Genomic DNA, 17797 nt, shown 5'->3' on the forward strand with positions numbered 1-17797 from the left:
GGTTTGGATTGCAGTTTTGTTATGCGCGTGCATTGAACGTTTACGTTGGGCCGCGTGAACGGCGCGAGGAAAAACAAAAAACAATGGAGGTGACGAGCTCGAGTGAGTACGGTCGAATAACTTTATTTACCGACGATTCGTCGGCTCGAGTTAATCTCGCCGATGAAGATACCGCCGTGTTTCTCGAAGGAATTTAAAGTGATTGGACTCGGCGTTCGATCAAGGTTAAGTACGAGAATTTCCAAGACTTTTTAGTGTCGTGGTGTGAAATAATAAAAGATAACGGCACTTAAAACAACCCCTTCAAGAGGCAGACACTGCGACGTTTGCGCTGTGTAACCCAAAAAGCAGGCTTCGAATCTAGTCGGATCATTGAATTAAAAAAAAAATAAGACACCGCGATCGCTTTTTCGTGATTCGGGCTGTGGTCAAGCTGTCGCTTCAAACGTCACGAAGTAATCTTCTCTTTTCACTCAGTAAAGATTAGCAGAAACGCTTCGAAGTGTTTGCAGCGGCAGCTTGACCGCAGCCTTAATGTGATCTCCGTAGACTTTCAGGACGTGCTGGACGAGCTGGAGGGCGTCTTGAAGGACGCCACTTTTCTCAGTATCGACGGCGAGTTCACGGGTCTTAATTCGGGTCCGGATACGGGACCCTTCGACACGCCGGCTCAATATTACGCCAAGCTGCGAACGGGCTCGATGGACTTCCTGCTCGTGCAGTTCGGCCTGTCCGTCTTCACGTACAACTCGGAAACGAACAAGTGAGATTATTGTCTGCTACCTCTGTGTACTGTTAATTAAGTTTAAGAAAGAAAAAGAAACGGGCACACTCGAAAGTAGCACTGAGAAATTGCGGAGTGAGAGAAACGGCCTGTCCGTTTCAGATATTCTCAGCGCACTTACAACTTTTACGTATTTCCCAAACCTCTGAATCGTCAAGCGCCGGACGGCAGGTTCATGTGCCAGACGTCGTCCATAGCGTTCCTGGCGAATCAAGACTTTGACTTCAACAAGCTATTCAAGCACGGCATACCGTATCTCAGTGCCAGTGGTGAGGAAAGGCTGGTCAACCGCCTGGAGGAGAAGCAGAAACTCAAAGAGGAGAGCCATCCAGAGTCGATTCCGATACCGGACAACGACAAGCCTCAGATAGAAGAGATATGGTAATCTTGCGTTTCTGTTCGATACTTTTCTTTTTAATCTGCAGGGGGAGGGTGTAAGAAAGAATTAAAGGAAAAGTGCGATCTAAGGGGGATACGGATCGCAAAAATTGCGATTGCACGTCAGAAAATACATGGTGTACGAATTTCAGTTCTAGAATAGAGAATTTTCTTGCCTCGGATGCGAAAGAATTGACGATAGACAGATGTAATGGTTTTATGAGGCGACTGGTGTATCAGGAGGCACGGCTGCGGTGGCCGAAGAAAGTGAGAGTTGAGAGTAAAATTGAGAATACCTGGCACTGCCTTGTGGTGCAGAGGGTAGGCACTAAGGAGCAAGAGGAAGAAAGGGAAAATGAGAGACGTGAGCAGGAAAAAATGGAAATTAAAGAGGCTGTAGGACTCAGCAACCTGATGAAAAAGATTGTAGAGTCTGTAAGTTTACAGGTTGATTTTTAATTACATATCAAAGCTTCAATGAGTGGATACTATGAATTGGTAATGCAAATATCATGATTTTTAATCTTGAAGCTTCATAAGCGACATATTGTCATACTTATTAAATAAGAAAGACATTTGTTTAAATCTATTTTAATTCTCTTATATTTCAGGAAAAGATAATAGTAGGACATAATATGCTGTTGGATTTGTGTCACATTATACATCAATTTTTCACGCCTTTGCCAAGCGACTATTCGGAATTCAAGACTTTGATTCATGGCCTGTTCCCCAGGTAAGACGCAAACATTTATCTATGTATTATTTTTTGCTTTGGAAATGATTGCAATTATCTTAAGTAGCGTTTACGCACGTAATGATTAGTGATGTCAGCTAACGCCAGTAAAAATGTAAACGTAAACACTTGATACAAAACTGGCGCAAGTTACGTGGCGTTTATAGAGGAAAGTCCTCTATTATGAGATAGGATTCTAATGTGAGATAGTAAGTTTTCAACGGCGTTACTGCCGTACCTTATGTATACGTATGTATGCATACATATGTGCTGTAAAGAATTTAAAAAATTCAAAGATTTTAATTTTGAACATTACTTGTTGTAATATTTTTAACATCTCGAGGTGAAAATGATCGCGAGAGTTTATCTTTCTTTTTTTATTTAAGATTATTGGATACAAAAGTCATCTGTCAGTCGCAGAAATTTAAAGAACTCGTGTCGTCGTCAAATTTGAACATATTGTTAGACATTGTGAGCAAGCCACCCTTTTCCATTCCCGATGTTGAGCCTGTGGAGGGACGCAGTTATTCGGTATTAAAAGAGAAATTACACGAGGCAGGATATGACGCGTACATCACTGGATTGTGCTTTATCGCATTGTCCAACTATCTTGGTCAGTAACAATATATCGGGTACAAATATCACAGTGCCTTTGTCAATATTGTTGTTCATCTTTATAAGTAATTGATTGTATCGAATATAACAAATACATTGTCGAGCAGGTGTGTATGCCTTTCATTCACATTTATTTTTATTTCACGTATCAATCAATTACGTAGATTGATGGATGATTAGTTTGACAGTTAATTTTGTTTCGTAACTTTCGTCAGTGAGAACGTGTTGCTTATTTCAGGCACGTTACAAAATTCCGAGAATGCTACGGTGTTACCAAATTCACCATTGCTTAATCCTTTCCTCAACAAGTGAGTAATTTACGTCAACAACATCAAGTAATTAGTTTTACATTTCTGCCTATAATAGGCTCACAATTACTCTTACTTCTTTATTTTTATAATTACTTTTTTTTTCTTTGTACAGGCTTCCAATAGCAAGACTGAAAGATGTTCCATACGTGAACTTGGTAGGAAAAGATCGTAAGTATATTTGATGTCGCTCCAAAAAATGGTATTGCAGTATCATTTGTATTAGTAGAGGAAAGTCCCCTATTATGAGATAGGCTTCTAATATGAGACAGCAGATTTTCAACGTCAAACTTCAATCACAAATCTTTTTCCGCGACGATCACACGATCTAACAATGAGTTTTCCACCAAACATTTCATTCCAGGGGCAATAAATTCATGATGGAACCAACAGACGATACCTATTAATTTAGTAGCAACCTGCTATCTTATATTAGGAACTTATCTCGTAATAGGGGACTTTCCTCTATTATTAAAAATAGATACAAAGATATGGTGGGTCCCTATTTTTTCTCCGCACTACGGACAGTACTCCCAATAGTCTTGAGTATTCAGTCTCAAAGAAAAATGATTGCAATTTAGAAAAGAACAACTGCCGTGTTATTACGAAGGCTACTGAGGTTTCGTTTGGAAATGATTTTCTCAGAAGCTGAATTCAGTAATAGCGTTCAGTACTGGCAGCAGCACCGAGAGAAAATTGGAACACACCCAAAGAGATCCACCCTTCCATTGAACGATAACTTTTCCGTTTCTTTTTTAAAGCAAATCCTAGCAGAGATCATGTATTTCACATAACATTCCCTAAAGAATGGAAACACGCGGAAATAATGCAACTCTTCAGTCCATTTGGTGAGTATTAAATTATACAAAGTAATTATATGTATAATTAAAAATAAGTCGAGCACAAAATGAATTGTTCGTAAAGAAGACATTCGCAAAATGAATGTTCTTTTTATATGTGAACGAAATGAGAATTGATGCAAAAGGCATGTGAGAGGAGATGGAGTAAATCCCTCTATGGTTTTGTTTACAGGGGGCGGATATATTTCATGGTTATCCGATACATCTGCGTACATAGGCTTATATCGTCGTGATCAGGCCAGCGCCGCGTTGGCGGCTTTATGTAATGGAACTATTTGCAAAATACAAAAATATACCAAGCACCAAGCCACTTTGCAGACTGCTGTCCCGCCCGACGACCGCAAACGAAAGTTATCAGCATCCGAGTAAGTTATAATATCATGGATTCTATTGTAACATTTTACACAATCAATTCAATTTATAGGTCGCTTCTGCAGATATCAGTTCAAATTAACTCTCGAATTCTTTCATAAAATTAAAAAAAAAAGGTTTTCCAAGTGCTTTCCCGTTTCTCTTTATGTTATGTCCACTGTCCAGGTAATTTTACTATTCGAGATCGATGCTCTCAAATGGATTTTCTGTTTCTAAATTAATTTTTTTTCAAATGTCTAGAAAACAAAAGCGTGATTTTGTATGAGAATCTTGTATAAATCTTTTGTATCACGGACGCATATGTTTAACATCGCGTCGTCGCGAGCTTGGAAATTGTATGCGTTCGTATTCCAAAAATGAATGGTCTCTATCGCAATTTACTTTCTGCCGCGAGCCATCACGTTCGTGCGAGAGATGTATTAAACGCAAGGATGAATAACGCGCTATGAGTCCAGGTATGATTTCCAGGACGATAGAAAAACGGAGAGTGGGATAAGACCCTAGGCGGCCTCCTAGGATTTCCTGTACACGAGAGATTTGCATAGGGCTGTAGACCTTGTTCTGAATTAATGCACGCGACGCTCGCTCTCCTCTACAGGCCTATTTAGTCTTCTTGCTCTTCCTCTCCGTTTCCCCCTTCTGCTTCCTCTCGCTCTGCCTGTGCCTGCTCTTCCCTCTCTCTCTCTCTTCCTCTTGCCCCCTGGTCCGGTTTGCGAAATATCACCGGCGTGCGAGTGATTGGTGTCTACGGGAATTACATTGAATACTTGTATACGTAAAATCCATCATGATCGTCCAATATCCTTGCTTCTTTTTATTTGTTTTACTTCACTAAAAGCCACGATTACATTTCGCTAATCTAAAGGATTCCGATTGGACGCGCATTTTTGTCTTTTTCAATATAATCTCGGAGTACTAAAATACCAATCTAAAAGTCGAATCGGGTTAGCAATTGCTAACTCGGATAGGATTGGCGATTGGCGTTTGTCGCTTGTCCTCTAGCCAATGATAGCCGATTAAATTGCAGGCCGCTTTGCTCTTATTGGCTAAAGGACTATCGTCAATTCCAATTCAATCCGAGCCAACAATTGCTAGTCTGATTCGGTCTTAGCGTTCGATAATCAAACGACGGAAGGCAGTTATCAGCCGCTCAAAATGCACCATCCGTAGGAACGTTTTTCCGCGAAGAAACCCGACGGTTTTTCCCTCCGCGAGGAAAAACGCGTTTCCTCGCGCGCGGCAGCAAGTAGTCGATCGTGCGTTTAAAGCGGCGCGTCTATGAGAAAGTCTTTAACGAGGCACTGCCGGCCGCGGTAATCAATACACCGGGCACATGTTCCAGTCAACTGTCGTTAGCCGCGGTCTTCGTCCGCCGAGCGCAGCCCGTGTATACGTATATACATGTATAGATATATATATAAATGTATATATATATATATATATCCTTTTCTCGTTTAACCAACTGCAGTCTCTCCATCGCATTGTAGTCGCAACATTGCTCAGTCTCGCAGGCGACATGATATTAATGAATCGCCCACGTGCTCGCAATCACCGCGCTCGTAACTCTCCCCCCGCTGCGTCGCGCGTGCACGCGCGTTTCCGTGCCGGGAACGACGTGAACGTCGGATGACGAAGGACCTCGCGGTCGCAATCGCGGGACGGATGGATGGCGTTTCCAGGAAGCGTCGAACGATCATTGGGGAAACGTGGGATTTATAATCGGTCGACTTGAGCTCTGTCGAGGAGTCGTTGGTCCGCCTAGGGATGATCTTTCGGCTTGAGAGCGAAAGAAAGGTCCTTTTAGGTGACGTCGGCCAGTTGGGAGATGAAGGGCCTGCGCGCGATTGCTAGAGGAAATTTTAGGAACGGAAGATGAATTAAATCCAGACTGTTTAACCCTTTCAGTCGCGCAATTCGGGACGCAAAGTAATTATTATTATTTGCGTGCACTATAGTTTTCTGTGTTTCGGAGGTTGCGGAATTTGTGAGATTCCCGAATCCATGATGGCGGATCCAGCATGGCAGACCGAAATAGGCAAACGTTCACCAATCTTCGCGGAGGTTCAATATACGGGGGTTTTTTAGGTCGCTAATTCAAATCTTAAGAATTCACAATGGCGGATCCGTATCGGTGTATGTACCAATTTTCATAGAAAATGTTGCACTTTGTCAATTTTTAATCAAGTACAGTGAATCCGCCATCTTGAATTTTTTAAATCTAACTTCATATTGAAATGTTGCGACAAGAAATCCCTCGCATATCGATTTTTATTTAAAAAAATGATAAATTTTTACTAATTTTGACTCGCCATATTGTGGCCGTAAGAAATAAGATTTTTTAAGTATATGTTTACGATCAAATTTTTTCACAAATTAATTGAATGTGAATAAAATGCGATTTCTTGAGTTTCAACTCGTTTATAATAAAACAAAACTTACAGCATCGATGAAATAAAGCCCGTATCAGACTACGGATTGAAGCTGAGATTGAAATTTGACCAATCAGAGTAAAGTTTATTAATCTCAAGTTTAGTGAATGTTACTCTCATTGGTCAAATTTCAATCTAATCTCAATCTCAACCCGTAGTCTGATACGGGCTTAACGATCCTGTTATCAAATTCCAAACTTTAGAAAGTTGCGAGACAAAAATTTAAGAGAAATTCCAAATGGTAGAAGTTAGGTAACACAAAATGGGATCACAAAGGTGGTAACTTAGAGTACATTACTGAAAGGGTTAAATTCGTAAGGGCTAGGACAAATATCTTGGTAAATATTCACGACTATTTCAATTATAACACAATTCCTATGTTCATATTTTATATTTTGTTCTTTTTCAGCGAGTTACATTTAATCTCCTTTTTTTCTCTCTTCTAATATTCGACATTTACTCCCGTTCCTAATAGTTCCTCCGAGCTCAAATCGAAAAATTAAACGATCGAGGGAAGTTGCGACCGAACGGGCGAAGAGCCGGGCATCGAGGGGCAGGCACCTCGAGCGAACGAGCGCGCGGTGGATGCAATCGTGAAAGAGAGAGGGATCGGCCGATCGCTCGCTCGCGGTTGTGCATTATTGGCATTATCGTACATTACGCCCGAGGAATTTACTCGACGCGCGTGTCGGAGCCGCTCGCGGGACCGTTGCTGCGACTTATGAATATGCAGCATCACGTGCGCGACGCACGTGTGTGCGTTCTCGGTTAAAGCCGGTATCGCGGTATACGAGGAAGCGGAGATAAACGATAGAATCCCCGTGAATGAGGACGGGAGTCCTCTTTGCTGATCTGCCGATCGCGGGGATTATATTTGCCGCGAAAATCTCTTTCTCGCACGCGTTACATGGAGGGATTGTTGGTTCCGCAGGAACGTGGACGTGAAGGATGGCGAGAAGTCGACGGCCAACGGCGCGAAGGCACCGGAGAACGACGACGACGAGTGGCAAGTTGTCACGGGTGGGTATTACACGCTCTTTTTGCCCCTGCCCTTTGCATTAACGCGGCCCGATTTGTCTCGTACAGGTAAACGGCGCAAGAAACGCAAGGAGCAGGTAGCGGCCGACAAGAAGGTTTTCGAAGAGAGCGACGCCTGGAACTAGCCGCGGTGTTTCGGGGGAAATGATATGCAACGAGTGCATATACGCGAATACGTAACAGCGTGGATACGCGCTGGCTCGGAAAAAGAAAAAAACGGAGAGAGAAACGAAAGAAAAGTATTTTCATTTCACCAACCTCCATTTCTAACCATTAGACGAAATGTCATCGAGATATTTATAAGTGCATTTACACCCTTAATAAATCCTTTATTTCTGATAACATCCGAGCGTACTTTAATCTACATCGATCGAAAGACGCGTCTCGCGAAGCGAGGGCGTATCTTTACTTAAACCAATCTCGAGCTAAACAGAGGCGTGACGGTCATAATTGGAAAACAAATAAAATTTTCGATAGGCCAAATCAATTACTCGAGGTCCTATTGTGCAATAAAAGTGTAATTTTTTGTTGTGTGATAAAAAGTGTTTAATATTTTGTCTACATTGCATATTAGGAGACTTTAAATATGTATATGGAACGCATGTCGCTAGGCACGTATTGCCATTTGAAAATCCGCTCATTTTCCTCGAGTTCGGCACTTCGCGGATCTTTGCACTGAAATACGGCATCCCTTCCGTCACGCTTTACTTACTTAATTTTATTATCACGATTCGTGATTTATGTAAGACTCAATTTAAAAAAATTTCACGTTTGACGAACCTGCTTGTAGAGATACACGTTTGTGCAACGGTATTCTCTTTATTCGAGCATAACGCGTCACGAGTCTCTCGAGTGTGTACAATCTCAGTTCCGACGATCGACCTTGATGCGAATTCCTTGTACCTGGCAACTGTTAACCGCGATGGGATTGTAATCGGCGTGTTGATAGTTTTTCCAATTGGCAAGCCGTTCGGATCGATCGGCATTCAGTTTCGGCTGGTAGGCAACAGTGGATGGACGGTGTGGTGCGTGTCGTTTAGGGATTTAGGCAAACTCTGCACAGGTACGTAGTATTCTAATGGGAAAGAAAACATTCGCTAAGGTAGAACATTATATAGAAAAGGCACGAATCGTCTTTCATACGTAGAACTTTATTTCCGCGCAAAATCTGTTTGTTACTCTCTTAAAATTTGTGGAGTGAAAATACTGCCATGGAGTGAAATGTTCACCCTATTGGCGTGAATATTAACTCCAATGGAGTAAACATTTCACTCCACATTTTTTAGAGAGTACGTCTAAAGCAATTCCTGATAACATAATTTTGTAATTACGATCTAAAGTAGGATTTTAGTTGACATTACAATCTTTTCAATTAAATTAATAATACTCTGCGAACTACTAGATGCACGACTGTTGACATTTGAGCGTGTCTCGTAGGTAATTTGGAGAAGTATTGCCCAGGTTATTTGTCGTCACTTTGGCAGCGAAATATCGTCACAAATATCACTTTGACATCAAAGTGACGATAAATAACACTCTTATCTGGGTGTAAATTTTAGTTAACATCTTGAGAAGTGTATTCGACAGTATTTTTTTATATTTATAACATACACTGAGGGAATTTTCTCTTAAAAATCATGTAGTCGTGGGACAACGTGGCATTTTGAAAACCTATGGGTTTTTCGAAATTTTACCATACGTTCTACCAGTAAAATGTACACCAAGTATAATTATACCGCTAGAATGTTGAATTAAAAAAAAACTCGTAAAATTCTTTGAAATACCACGTTGTCCCACGATTGCGTGATCTTCGGGATAAATTTTAAGAAAAAAATTCTCTCCGTGCGTATTGCATTATCATACACAATTTGCAATCGAACATTTTGATACTTTTCTACTTTCATTTAGTTTTAGCTGGGCCCGAGCTGGACGAACGAAACGTTGTTACGAAATTTAGTTACAAACTCGGAATGTATGCGTTACAGGAATCGCATGGAAAGATGAGTAGGTTCCTGCTGGACACGCAGAATCTTGATTGGCAGATTCAAGGCAATGAAACCCCGTTGCGCGCCGCTTATCCGAGATTCCGCAGAACCGAGCTGTTCGATGGCGCAAAATCGGTGAGTCCAAACAGATCGTCCTCGTAAATCCGTCCTCCCTCTTTTTTTTCGCCGTTGCGATGCGTTGGACTCCTTTGGGATTTCCAAGGGCATTGCGTTCATTCTGTGTCGAGGCACATGCCGCATAGAAACCCCAAAGCTGCCTCAACAAACTTATCTCGAAAGCTTGCGCCTTGTTTCATTAATCATTTCATTTTCAAACCGGGACACTCAGACGCACCTAGTCGGCAGCGTGGACCTTTTATACCATATTGAAATGAAAAATATTGCAGCATAATTAATAATAGTTTGTATAAAAATATTACATTGTATAATTAACAGTAAAACGGTAAATCTACAAAGAAGAGAGACACTTAAAAAGTTCATCTATAATTAATTAACCGAGTTTGGTGCAACAATTAAATTTACATCGCGATTAATCGCTACGTCTTCCGCCTCTCGTAAATGGCTGAAACAGTATTCGCTCAATCACGATTTCACCAGCTTTATGTTAATTTTAACAGTTTTTCCTTAACCAATCTGCGACAGGCTTCTTTAATTCTAACTAAAGGGACGATAGATTCGAAGAGGACAGTTAGGAAACGCGGGGATTGACGGATAATAATTGCTGCGTGAATTATTAATTACGATTAGATTTATTGTATAGGTCAATATATTTTATCTGACTACCCGTGGTCGCCGCAGGTGATTATGAATAACACATACATGCACGTCTAAATATATACACCAACCGATGACAAATAAATCCAAAGTGATTCTTCAAGATAATTGAAACTAAGAGTATTAATCAAACACACGCGCGATTTTCTTATATTCTACATTATGTTCACACATCGTCAAACTTTATTTCGCACTCTGTGAATTTCCGAGATGAAATGACCTGTTGCTTTTCCCTTATTGTCGTTCGAGCGTTAAAAAACATATAAGGAAGTGAGAAATTATTATTGTGAGCACCAATTGTTGCATTTTCTCTCAAACGAAGAAGTATAATTGGAAATATCGACGAAATGAATTTTCTTTACATTTCTCGTATCCCAATGTTATTCATTAGCAATCGACTGCCTGCATACATAAACATTAGTCGTCACATAATTAAAGGTTTACCGTGGTGTCTCAGACGTGGGCGCTTTGCTTCATGATTTAGAGAAATATTTGATGGATAGTTTCGTCGACGAGAGACGTCATTGCGCTTACGCCAGAGATAACTTGGGACTTAGCAGGCCAGTAGGATTCAAACGCAGCCACCACAGGACCACTAAGGCCCAAATCATCCCCGGCACTTTCCGTCCGTACCGTCCACCGCGCAAGCATTCTGGTACCTGAAAAAGATATCCCAAAAGCAATTAGTTACTCGTAAAACGTCTACGAACATCGCGTTGTATACGCAATTTCTCTCAAAGTCTTTAGAAGATGGAATTTGGCCACTCGACTTAGTCTTTTTATCGCGTTGCCCGAGACACAATTTTCATTGTTTGACTACAAATTGATAAAAAAAAGTAAGCAAAATTATTCTTTATATGGTTTCCAAATTAAAATAAAAGATCGAGACGGTCGAAAATTATGATGTTATAAAAGAGCAAGGTTTGTTATAAAAATTGGCACTTTAATCTCACATTGTTCTTAACGGTATCTGAAAAAGCAATTTTATAAAATAGCACAATGAAATATAGATTTTCAGATTTTAAGATGCCACCTTGTTATAATTCACAACGCAAGAATTCCGGTCAGAAGTGCTTTTCACTTGCTTCTCGCAGATTCTACCAGAGAAGCATTAGGGCTTGCCCATGTTCGAAGACATGATTGAAATTTTTCGAGAAAATGGCTATCGCTATGAAAGTTACTATTCAACAATATTTACCTCATTTAAATAATGTTGAGTATAATTTAATTTGTTTTTTTATTAAAAAAGAATTAAAATATTTTTGTACAAGTATTAACAATTGTCATCAATTAGATTTGAAAATTCTAAGACGATTTATTGCATATAAGATAAAAACTACATGTACAAAAGGCTGACTAGTAAAACTAACACACAATACTAAAACAAGACCGTACAATAATTAAGTAATGTTACAAAATGTTTACATTTCTATTTACAATTACTACGATATTGCGATATAGAATAAATTTGGGGTTGTAATTTATTCAGTGTTCTCGATATATTATCGTTATAATGTTATTGAAATTCAAGTTATTCTTTCTTTCTTCTCTGAATTCCAAAGTTCCTAAAAAAAGGAATACAAGTTCGTAATTTTCTTATTTCAAATTATTATCTTTTCCGTCGACAATTTCTATTAGTTTTCGCCAGTGGTTTTTCCAAACTTTGTTGGCTACTAAGGAGAAATACGCACCGTGGCCAGACTCTATTTCTATATATTTCTATTTCTATATATTATATATTTCTATAAAAAATGATTTATGATTATTTAAACAAATGATCCAGAACCGGCCTAGTATATCTACTCTCTATCCTTCTCGTACAATTTTAATTAAATAAAAGGGGAAGTGATTAAATGACATTTTAAGTCCATTTTAAACGATCTGTAATTCGTCACAATTTAATCCTACTATTTTGGGAAATACAAAACGCTTTTGAAAAATTAACACACACATACACGGTGTAAATCGGTGAAAAATGAAATAAGAATTATTGAGAAAGCACTAAATAAATCATAATTTTCCTTATGAAATTCAATGTAATACTGTCAAATACAAGGAAAGTTAAAATACACTTGAAAGGTAATGAAAATATTATGAAATATTAGATATTGCGATATTTTTGTTGATTTTAACTTAAAAAACGTGTATTACTTTTTACTGGGAAATTTTTTAATGATTTGCACTGAACTTTTACTGAAATATCGATAAAATGATATGCCATGGGGTTAATTGAGAGAGATTTTCATGTACATTTCAGCAAAATTTCATTACATTTTCAGTAAAATACTTCCACCAGGGATTATCATCAATCAGCGGATTTTGTCCACTGCCGGGACATAGGTCTCTACTAAATCTCTCTCCTTTCAGAATTTCAAAGTATTTATTCTTTTACGACTCGCAGATCGTTTAACATAGACGCTAAATACAAATTACATGACTTTTTAGGCGGCTGTAATTTGCGGCGCGCGATAAATTACTCGAGAGTGTTACGGGAAGAAGGTCGAGCGTCTCTTCCTCTCAGCGCGATAGCCACGTCCTTTTTTCTTCCTTGATTTCTGCGAGGCCAAACGTTTTCTGACGTTGCCGCATTCAACTACGTCGGAAGCGTTTAATGACCGCTCGTCGGCCGGGACTGTTCGTCTTATTCATTACGCTAAGTACTCAGAAGTGCACCTAGTCATCCGCGACGATTTTATGCACGCCATGAAGTAACGGGTGTGCCGGAAGCGTTATCGGGAGATAAAAGATGGCTCAGGATGCACGCGAGAGATACCCGCGACTCTTTGGCTCTCGTCGAAGTGGTCCAGTTCTGGTATTCGATGTTCATTACACCTCGTGGACGAACGATAGATAAATAATAGGTGTGAGAAACGGTACGTTTGTGAGAGAACGGGGAGTTTTTAACGGCGCGACGAGACGATAGGCGACGGAGTCGATTTAACCGGTTAGCGAGATGGTTTTTATACGACGATACTCTTCTGCACATTTTAAACCCTAATAGTAGTCTTTGAATACATTTTACGCTTTTCTTTGTGCAAAACGAAGGAAGAGCACTCCTCCGAATGGCTCCTTTGCACTTTATTGGCCACTTTACGTTGAAGGAGCAGGCTTCCGATTCATTACAAACCTGGGCACTTGAGATATTGTAATAAAATGCAAATAACTGCTGTGCTTTTTACTGAACACAAAATCTTCTAATGATATCGATTATTTAAATGCAAACGGTACAAGTGTGTGTGTGTGTATGTGTGTGAATAATCTATACTCTACTGCTGATTGGCTCGACTCAAAAGCCCAACTGCCTGAGACAAACGAAAACTACTCTGGGGGAAAAAAGACAGTTAGCAAGCCATTTTGGGGCCCACAATTAGTAATCGAATTATTTGGATTGTTCGTAACTCTACTCTGCGAGTGCCTCTTGAGTGAAAATTATCTTTGCGCTACTGAATATCGACCGAACTAATTGAGAGAATTGATTAGTATTACTTAAAAATCTTGGATATAGATGGAATAGCTAATTGCGATTTTTAGCTACGCGGGGGTAAAATTCGTAAAAGATTAGAGTTACGAACAATCCAAATAATTCGATTACTTATTAATTATGATGAGGCGTTAGGAGCATATGGCGACATTGTGAGAATCGATATTCTGTTTATAAAAAGTTGGAGAGAGACAAAACACATTTAGATCAGGTAACTTAAGGCTGAATCAGGCCCCGATTGACTCTCGTAAGCAGTCCAGTAGGAAAAATAGTGTCGTGTGCCCTCGGCTTAAGAAGGTTCGAGCGTTTGACCGAATAAAAGATAAACCTACAGGGTGGAAAAGTTACTTTATAAAAGTATCAAGTTACAGTTTTTTCCCCTAAAAATGTAACTAGTTACAGTTACAAGTTACCAATTCTAAAAAGTAATGCGTTACAGTTACTCAAAAAGTAACGAATCGTTTACTTTGCAGTTACTTTCTTGCAATAAAAATGAAAATATCAAATCTGCGTTTGAATTAAAAAGTGTCGATAAAAGTGTTTATGTGCAAATGCAACACTTAATGCGACCTGTGGTGGTTTAAAAAAAATGTAAGGTAACTATTAATATTAACTATTAACTATTAATGTAACTATTAAATTAGTTACTATTATAGTTATCGAAAAAATGTATCCGAGTTAAGTTACAGTTACAGATGGAGAGAAAGTAGCGAAGTTAAAAAAAAAGTCACTGTAACTGTAATTTCGTTACAAGTAACGAGTTACTTCCCAACCCTGTAAACCGATAATACATACATTATGTAAAAGATAATCAAACTAACAATGTATAACAGAAATTTGAACAATTTTTACCGTATCGTTTACTAAATATGTAATTATAAAGACTTTTCGATGAAACAATCCGCGAAATCGACCAGGAAACGATGACACATAAGTGGAAATATGGCAACGTCGCGAATAAAACAAACTATTTCCAATGCTCATTAAGTAAACGTGTAATTAGTTAAATGCTAAAGTGTTAATTTATACGCCTCCAACTCAAATAAATTTGAATTGATTATTAAATGAAATAACAATTACATCTCACGTTCATACTTGCTTTTTATCCGTTGGCATTTTGCATCAAGCGAGAGTCTTGGAACTTTTGTTTTGCTACTTTCTAACTATTTGACAACTTTTAAAGTAACAAATGATTACATATCACGACATTTACGAATATAATCTTACTAATGTTATTGCGAAATTATTTTTTTAGCCATTGAATGCAATTTTATTAATAACATGCTTATTGATTAGAAAGTGGCGCTAGAACCTCCCTAATTGACCAGCCGAAAGCCCGGGTCAGACTACGATTGAAATTTGACCAATCGGAGTAAAGTTTACGAATCTCAAGTTTAGTGAATTTCACCCCGATCGGTCAAATTTCAATCTAATCTCAATCTCAATTCGTAGTCTGGTGCGGGCTTAAGGCTGATGGTCGTTTTTCAACCTTTTCTGTTTAAATCCTATGGCGACAGCAGTAACAAGTGTAAACGGAAACCGGTGTTTCAAAACTGGGCCCAACCTTTTCTGCCATTTTACATCCCTCGCCTACGTCGCGTAAGAGCTCATTTGTCTCTTCGGGAAAACGTACGAGGGTGAATATTAAAAATGTCGTCGCCTCGGTTAAACAGAGCCTGGCGACGGTCAACGTCAGCTCACTTCAGCGTCGACAATAATCAAAATTACGGCGGGGAATTACCCAGGCAGGACGAGGGGTCGCGATGACATCGAATTGACGTCGAAGTGACGCCGATGTAGCTTTGAGCGACGAATAAAATCACAGTAACGAGGCATCTTGATGTCGTTGCGTGCCTCGCGTTCTACCTGGGATGCTTGCCGCCATTTTGTGGCTTGTAAACCGGCGTAATTCGATTTCAAGTCGAGCGAGTCTCCTGGAAAACGGCGAAGAATATAACCCACGTTCTACGACCGCGGGCGTCCCTTGCGCGCGGCCGACTCCCGGAGTCGGCCGTGTCGCGTTAAATTCTGGAATTGATAAGCAAACGAGACAGGCGCGGAGAGCCAGGGGGATGAGAGCGAATCGATGTGGAGGACGCCGCGCGATACGGAGCGGCGTGCCGCTCCGACGAGCGATGTCGGCGCAGTGATTCACGTGGCTCGAGTCTGGGCTTTCGCCGAAGGGTCGCGCCTAAGGGCCTGAATTTGGAATCCGACTAAACGACATCGGACCGCGCACCAGAAATCGGAATTGAAGTGATCGTCATCGGGGATGAGGCAAAGATTGCCGATTGTCAGCGGTGAGGCAGCGGCAAGGCAGCGGCCTCGTCGTCGCGGCCGCGTCTCGATTCTTTATTCCCGCGCGAGCCGCACCGCGATATCCCTCGGGTCTGCGTTCTCTCTCGACGTGTCGTTCGCGCTGATCCGCTAAGTGGCACTCGAGTTAAAAAAAAATATATGAACGAAACAAAGAGAAAACCGAGAACACATCGCGCGCGAGTCGTCCGCGTCAAGTGTTTCAATCTCCGACCTCCGCGTTCAATGTCGCGTCTACTCACTCGCTCTCCTCTCCTCTCCTCTCTTCTCGTCCTGGCTGCGCCGCGGCGGCGGCACGTCCACGTGCGATGCATCGACGTGCCGCGGTGTCTTGTACGCAGGTGCGAAGCGCGCATCGCCGGGCCCTCACTTGGTCGCGCTCGACGCCCGACGACGCTCGGCGTCGTCGTGCACAGGCGTCGTCGGCGAGAGAAGGCGCGACGAAGGTAAGAAGGAAGATCCCCCGGAGACGGCGGTTAACGACGAGGGCGGTTTCCTTCGCGCACACCCGAGAGACGCACACCACTGACGCCGGGGCCGACACGGCAACTTTTTCGCACACCACCACCCGCCGTCGCCGCCGCCGCCGCCGCCGCCGCCACCGCCGCCGCCGCCACCGCCGCCACGCACGGCAACATTTTTGCGCTACACGCACCGCGTGCGTGCGTGCGTGCGTGCGTACTGTTCGTCTCTTTTTTCGACCTCTCGCCCGATGATGGAGGGAGAGAGCGGAAAATCGATCGAGCTCTGACGACCGACCCTTCTTCTTTCACGAGCCTCGATAGCGCAGAAAAGCGGCCGGACCACACCCTACGACCTATCGTGACGCTTTGCCGATCGACCGACCAGTCAGCTTCGTCTTCCCGGACCTAAGGGTGGACCCTTCACCCTTTGTGCCGCGCGGCTCGGGGGACGGGGGTTGAGAACCGGAGGAGGCATGGTTACGGGCACGCGTTAAGGGAAGAAAGGCGAGGACGAGCGTGGCGGATAAACCCTCCCTTGCCCCGCGTAATCTTCCTTCCTAATCGAAAGTACCGTGTTTGCCGAAGGAGGGATCTCGAGTTTTATTCCGTGGGATGCAGCCAAACGGAAGGGCATTAGCTCGGGAGGTTGCGCCCGAGCGACGCGAGGATACGCTTAACAACGCGATGTATGCCCTCGTTATCGAAACTTTTTCAACGCGGAGTCTCTCAACTTTCGTCGGCAGCCGATAAATTCAAATTCTGGATTTTTAGGCGAGACAGAGCGACGCTGAAAGGGTGTAGCGTTATTATAAATTCGTCCTCGGGCACGCACCGTTTTCCGGGGTTCTTCTTCCCGTAACCGATTCATATCCGAATGCTGTCGCACAAGGAAATCCAAGGGTGAAATTGTTCCCTAATTATGAGGCGAATTCGATTTCCGTCCTATTTCTATTCTAAAATCCTTGTTAAGAGTGGAAGAAGAATTCGCTTTTGCGTCTTCAATCCTGGGCAGTTTTTCGGACACAAAAGTCCTTTTGTAGTCTATAAAAATTTGCACTGTTGGAGTTTATTTTGAATAGATTAGCGCACGAAGAATTTGGAAAAACAAATCCCTTTTAAAACAATGTCGGACTAAAAACAAGCCAATGAATAAAAACAAAAACGAGCAAATTTGAAAGATGGACTGATAAAACATATATTGAAAAATCCAGGGCGAACGTTCGGCATCACAGCGCAAAT

The 17797-nt window shown here is 41.4% G+C and overlaps 2 protein-coding genes across 5 annotated transcripts in view; both read left to right on the forward strand.

The window, feature by feature from the left end:
- The first annotated feature begins 6 nt into the window (after positions 1–6).
- Positions 7–7861, forward strand: LOC105561825 (poly(A)-specific ribonuclease PARN-like). Of its 3 annotated transcripts, none has more exons than XM_012012159.1 (12): positions 7–102; positions 550–763; positions 887–1165; positions 1315–1597; positions 1774–1895; positions 2282–2508; positions 2749–2818; positions 2934–2989; positions 3580–3666; positions 3851–4043; positions 7411–7499; positions 7566–7859. In XM_012012159.1, the coding sequence occupies exons 1-12, from the start codon at positions 84–86 to the stop codon at positions 7640–7642; spliced, it is 1716 nt and encodes a 571-aa protein (XP_011867549.1). In that variant the 5' UTR covers positions 7–83; the 3' UTR covers positions 7643–7859. The 3 variants fall into 3 exon arrangements, with proteins under 3 accessions (XP_011867549.1, XP_011867552.1, XP_011867550.1); XM_012012162.1 differs by lacking the exon at positions 7–102 and adding an exon at positions 437–455 and having other exon boundaries at positions 7566–7861; XM_012012160.1 differs by lacking the exon at positions 7–102 and having other exon boundaries at positions 686–763; positions 943–1165.
- An 83-nt stretch (positions 7862–7944) lies between these two features.
- The window catches only part of LOC105561826 (cell division cycle 20.2, cofactor of APC complex-like), a 52301-nt gene continuing 42448 nt past the window's right edge, over positions 7945–17797 (forward strand). Inside the window, exons 1-2 of one of the 2 annotated variants that reach the window (XM_012012164.1) lie at positions 7945–8580; positions 9503–9637. In XM_012012164.1, coding sequence (XP_011867554.1) covers positions 9518–9637 — 120 coding nt within the window. In that variant the 5' untranslated portion in view covers positions 7945–8580; positions 9503–9517. Of the gene's footprint in view, positions 8581–9296; positions 9638–17797 lie in introns of those variants that run through there. The other variant, XM_012012163.1, reaches the window with a different exon arrangement.

This window comes from Vollenhovia emeryi, unplaced genomic scaffold (genome assembly GCF_000949405.1).
Source record: "Vollenhovia emeryi isolate VEMERY1.0 unplaced genomic scaffold, V.emery_V1.0 DF939199.1, whole genome shotgun sequence".
NCBI classification, from domain to species: Eukaryota; Metazoa; Arthropoda; class Insecta; order Hymenoptera; family Formicidae; genus Vollenhovia; species Vollenhovia emeryi.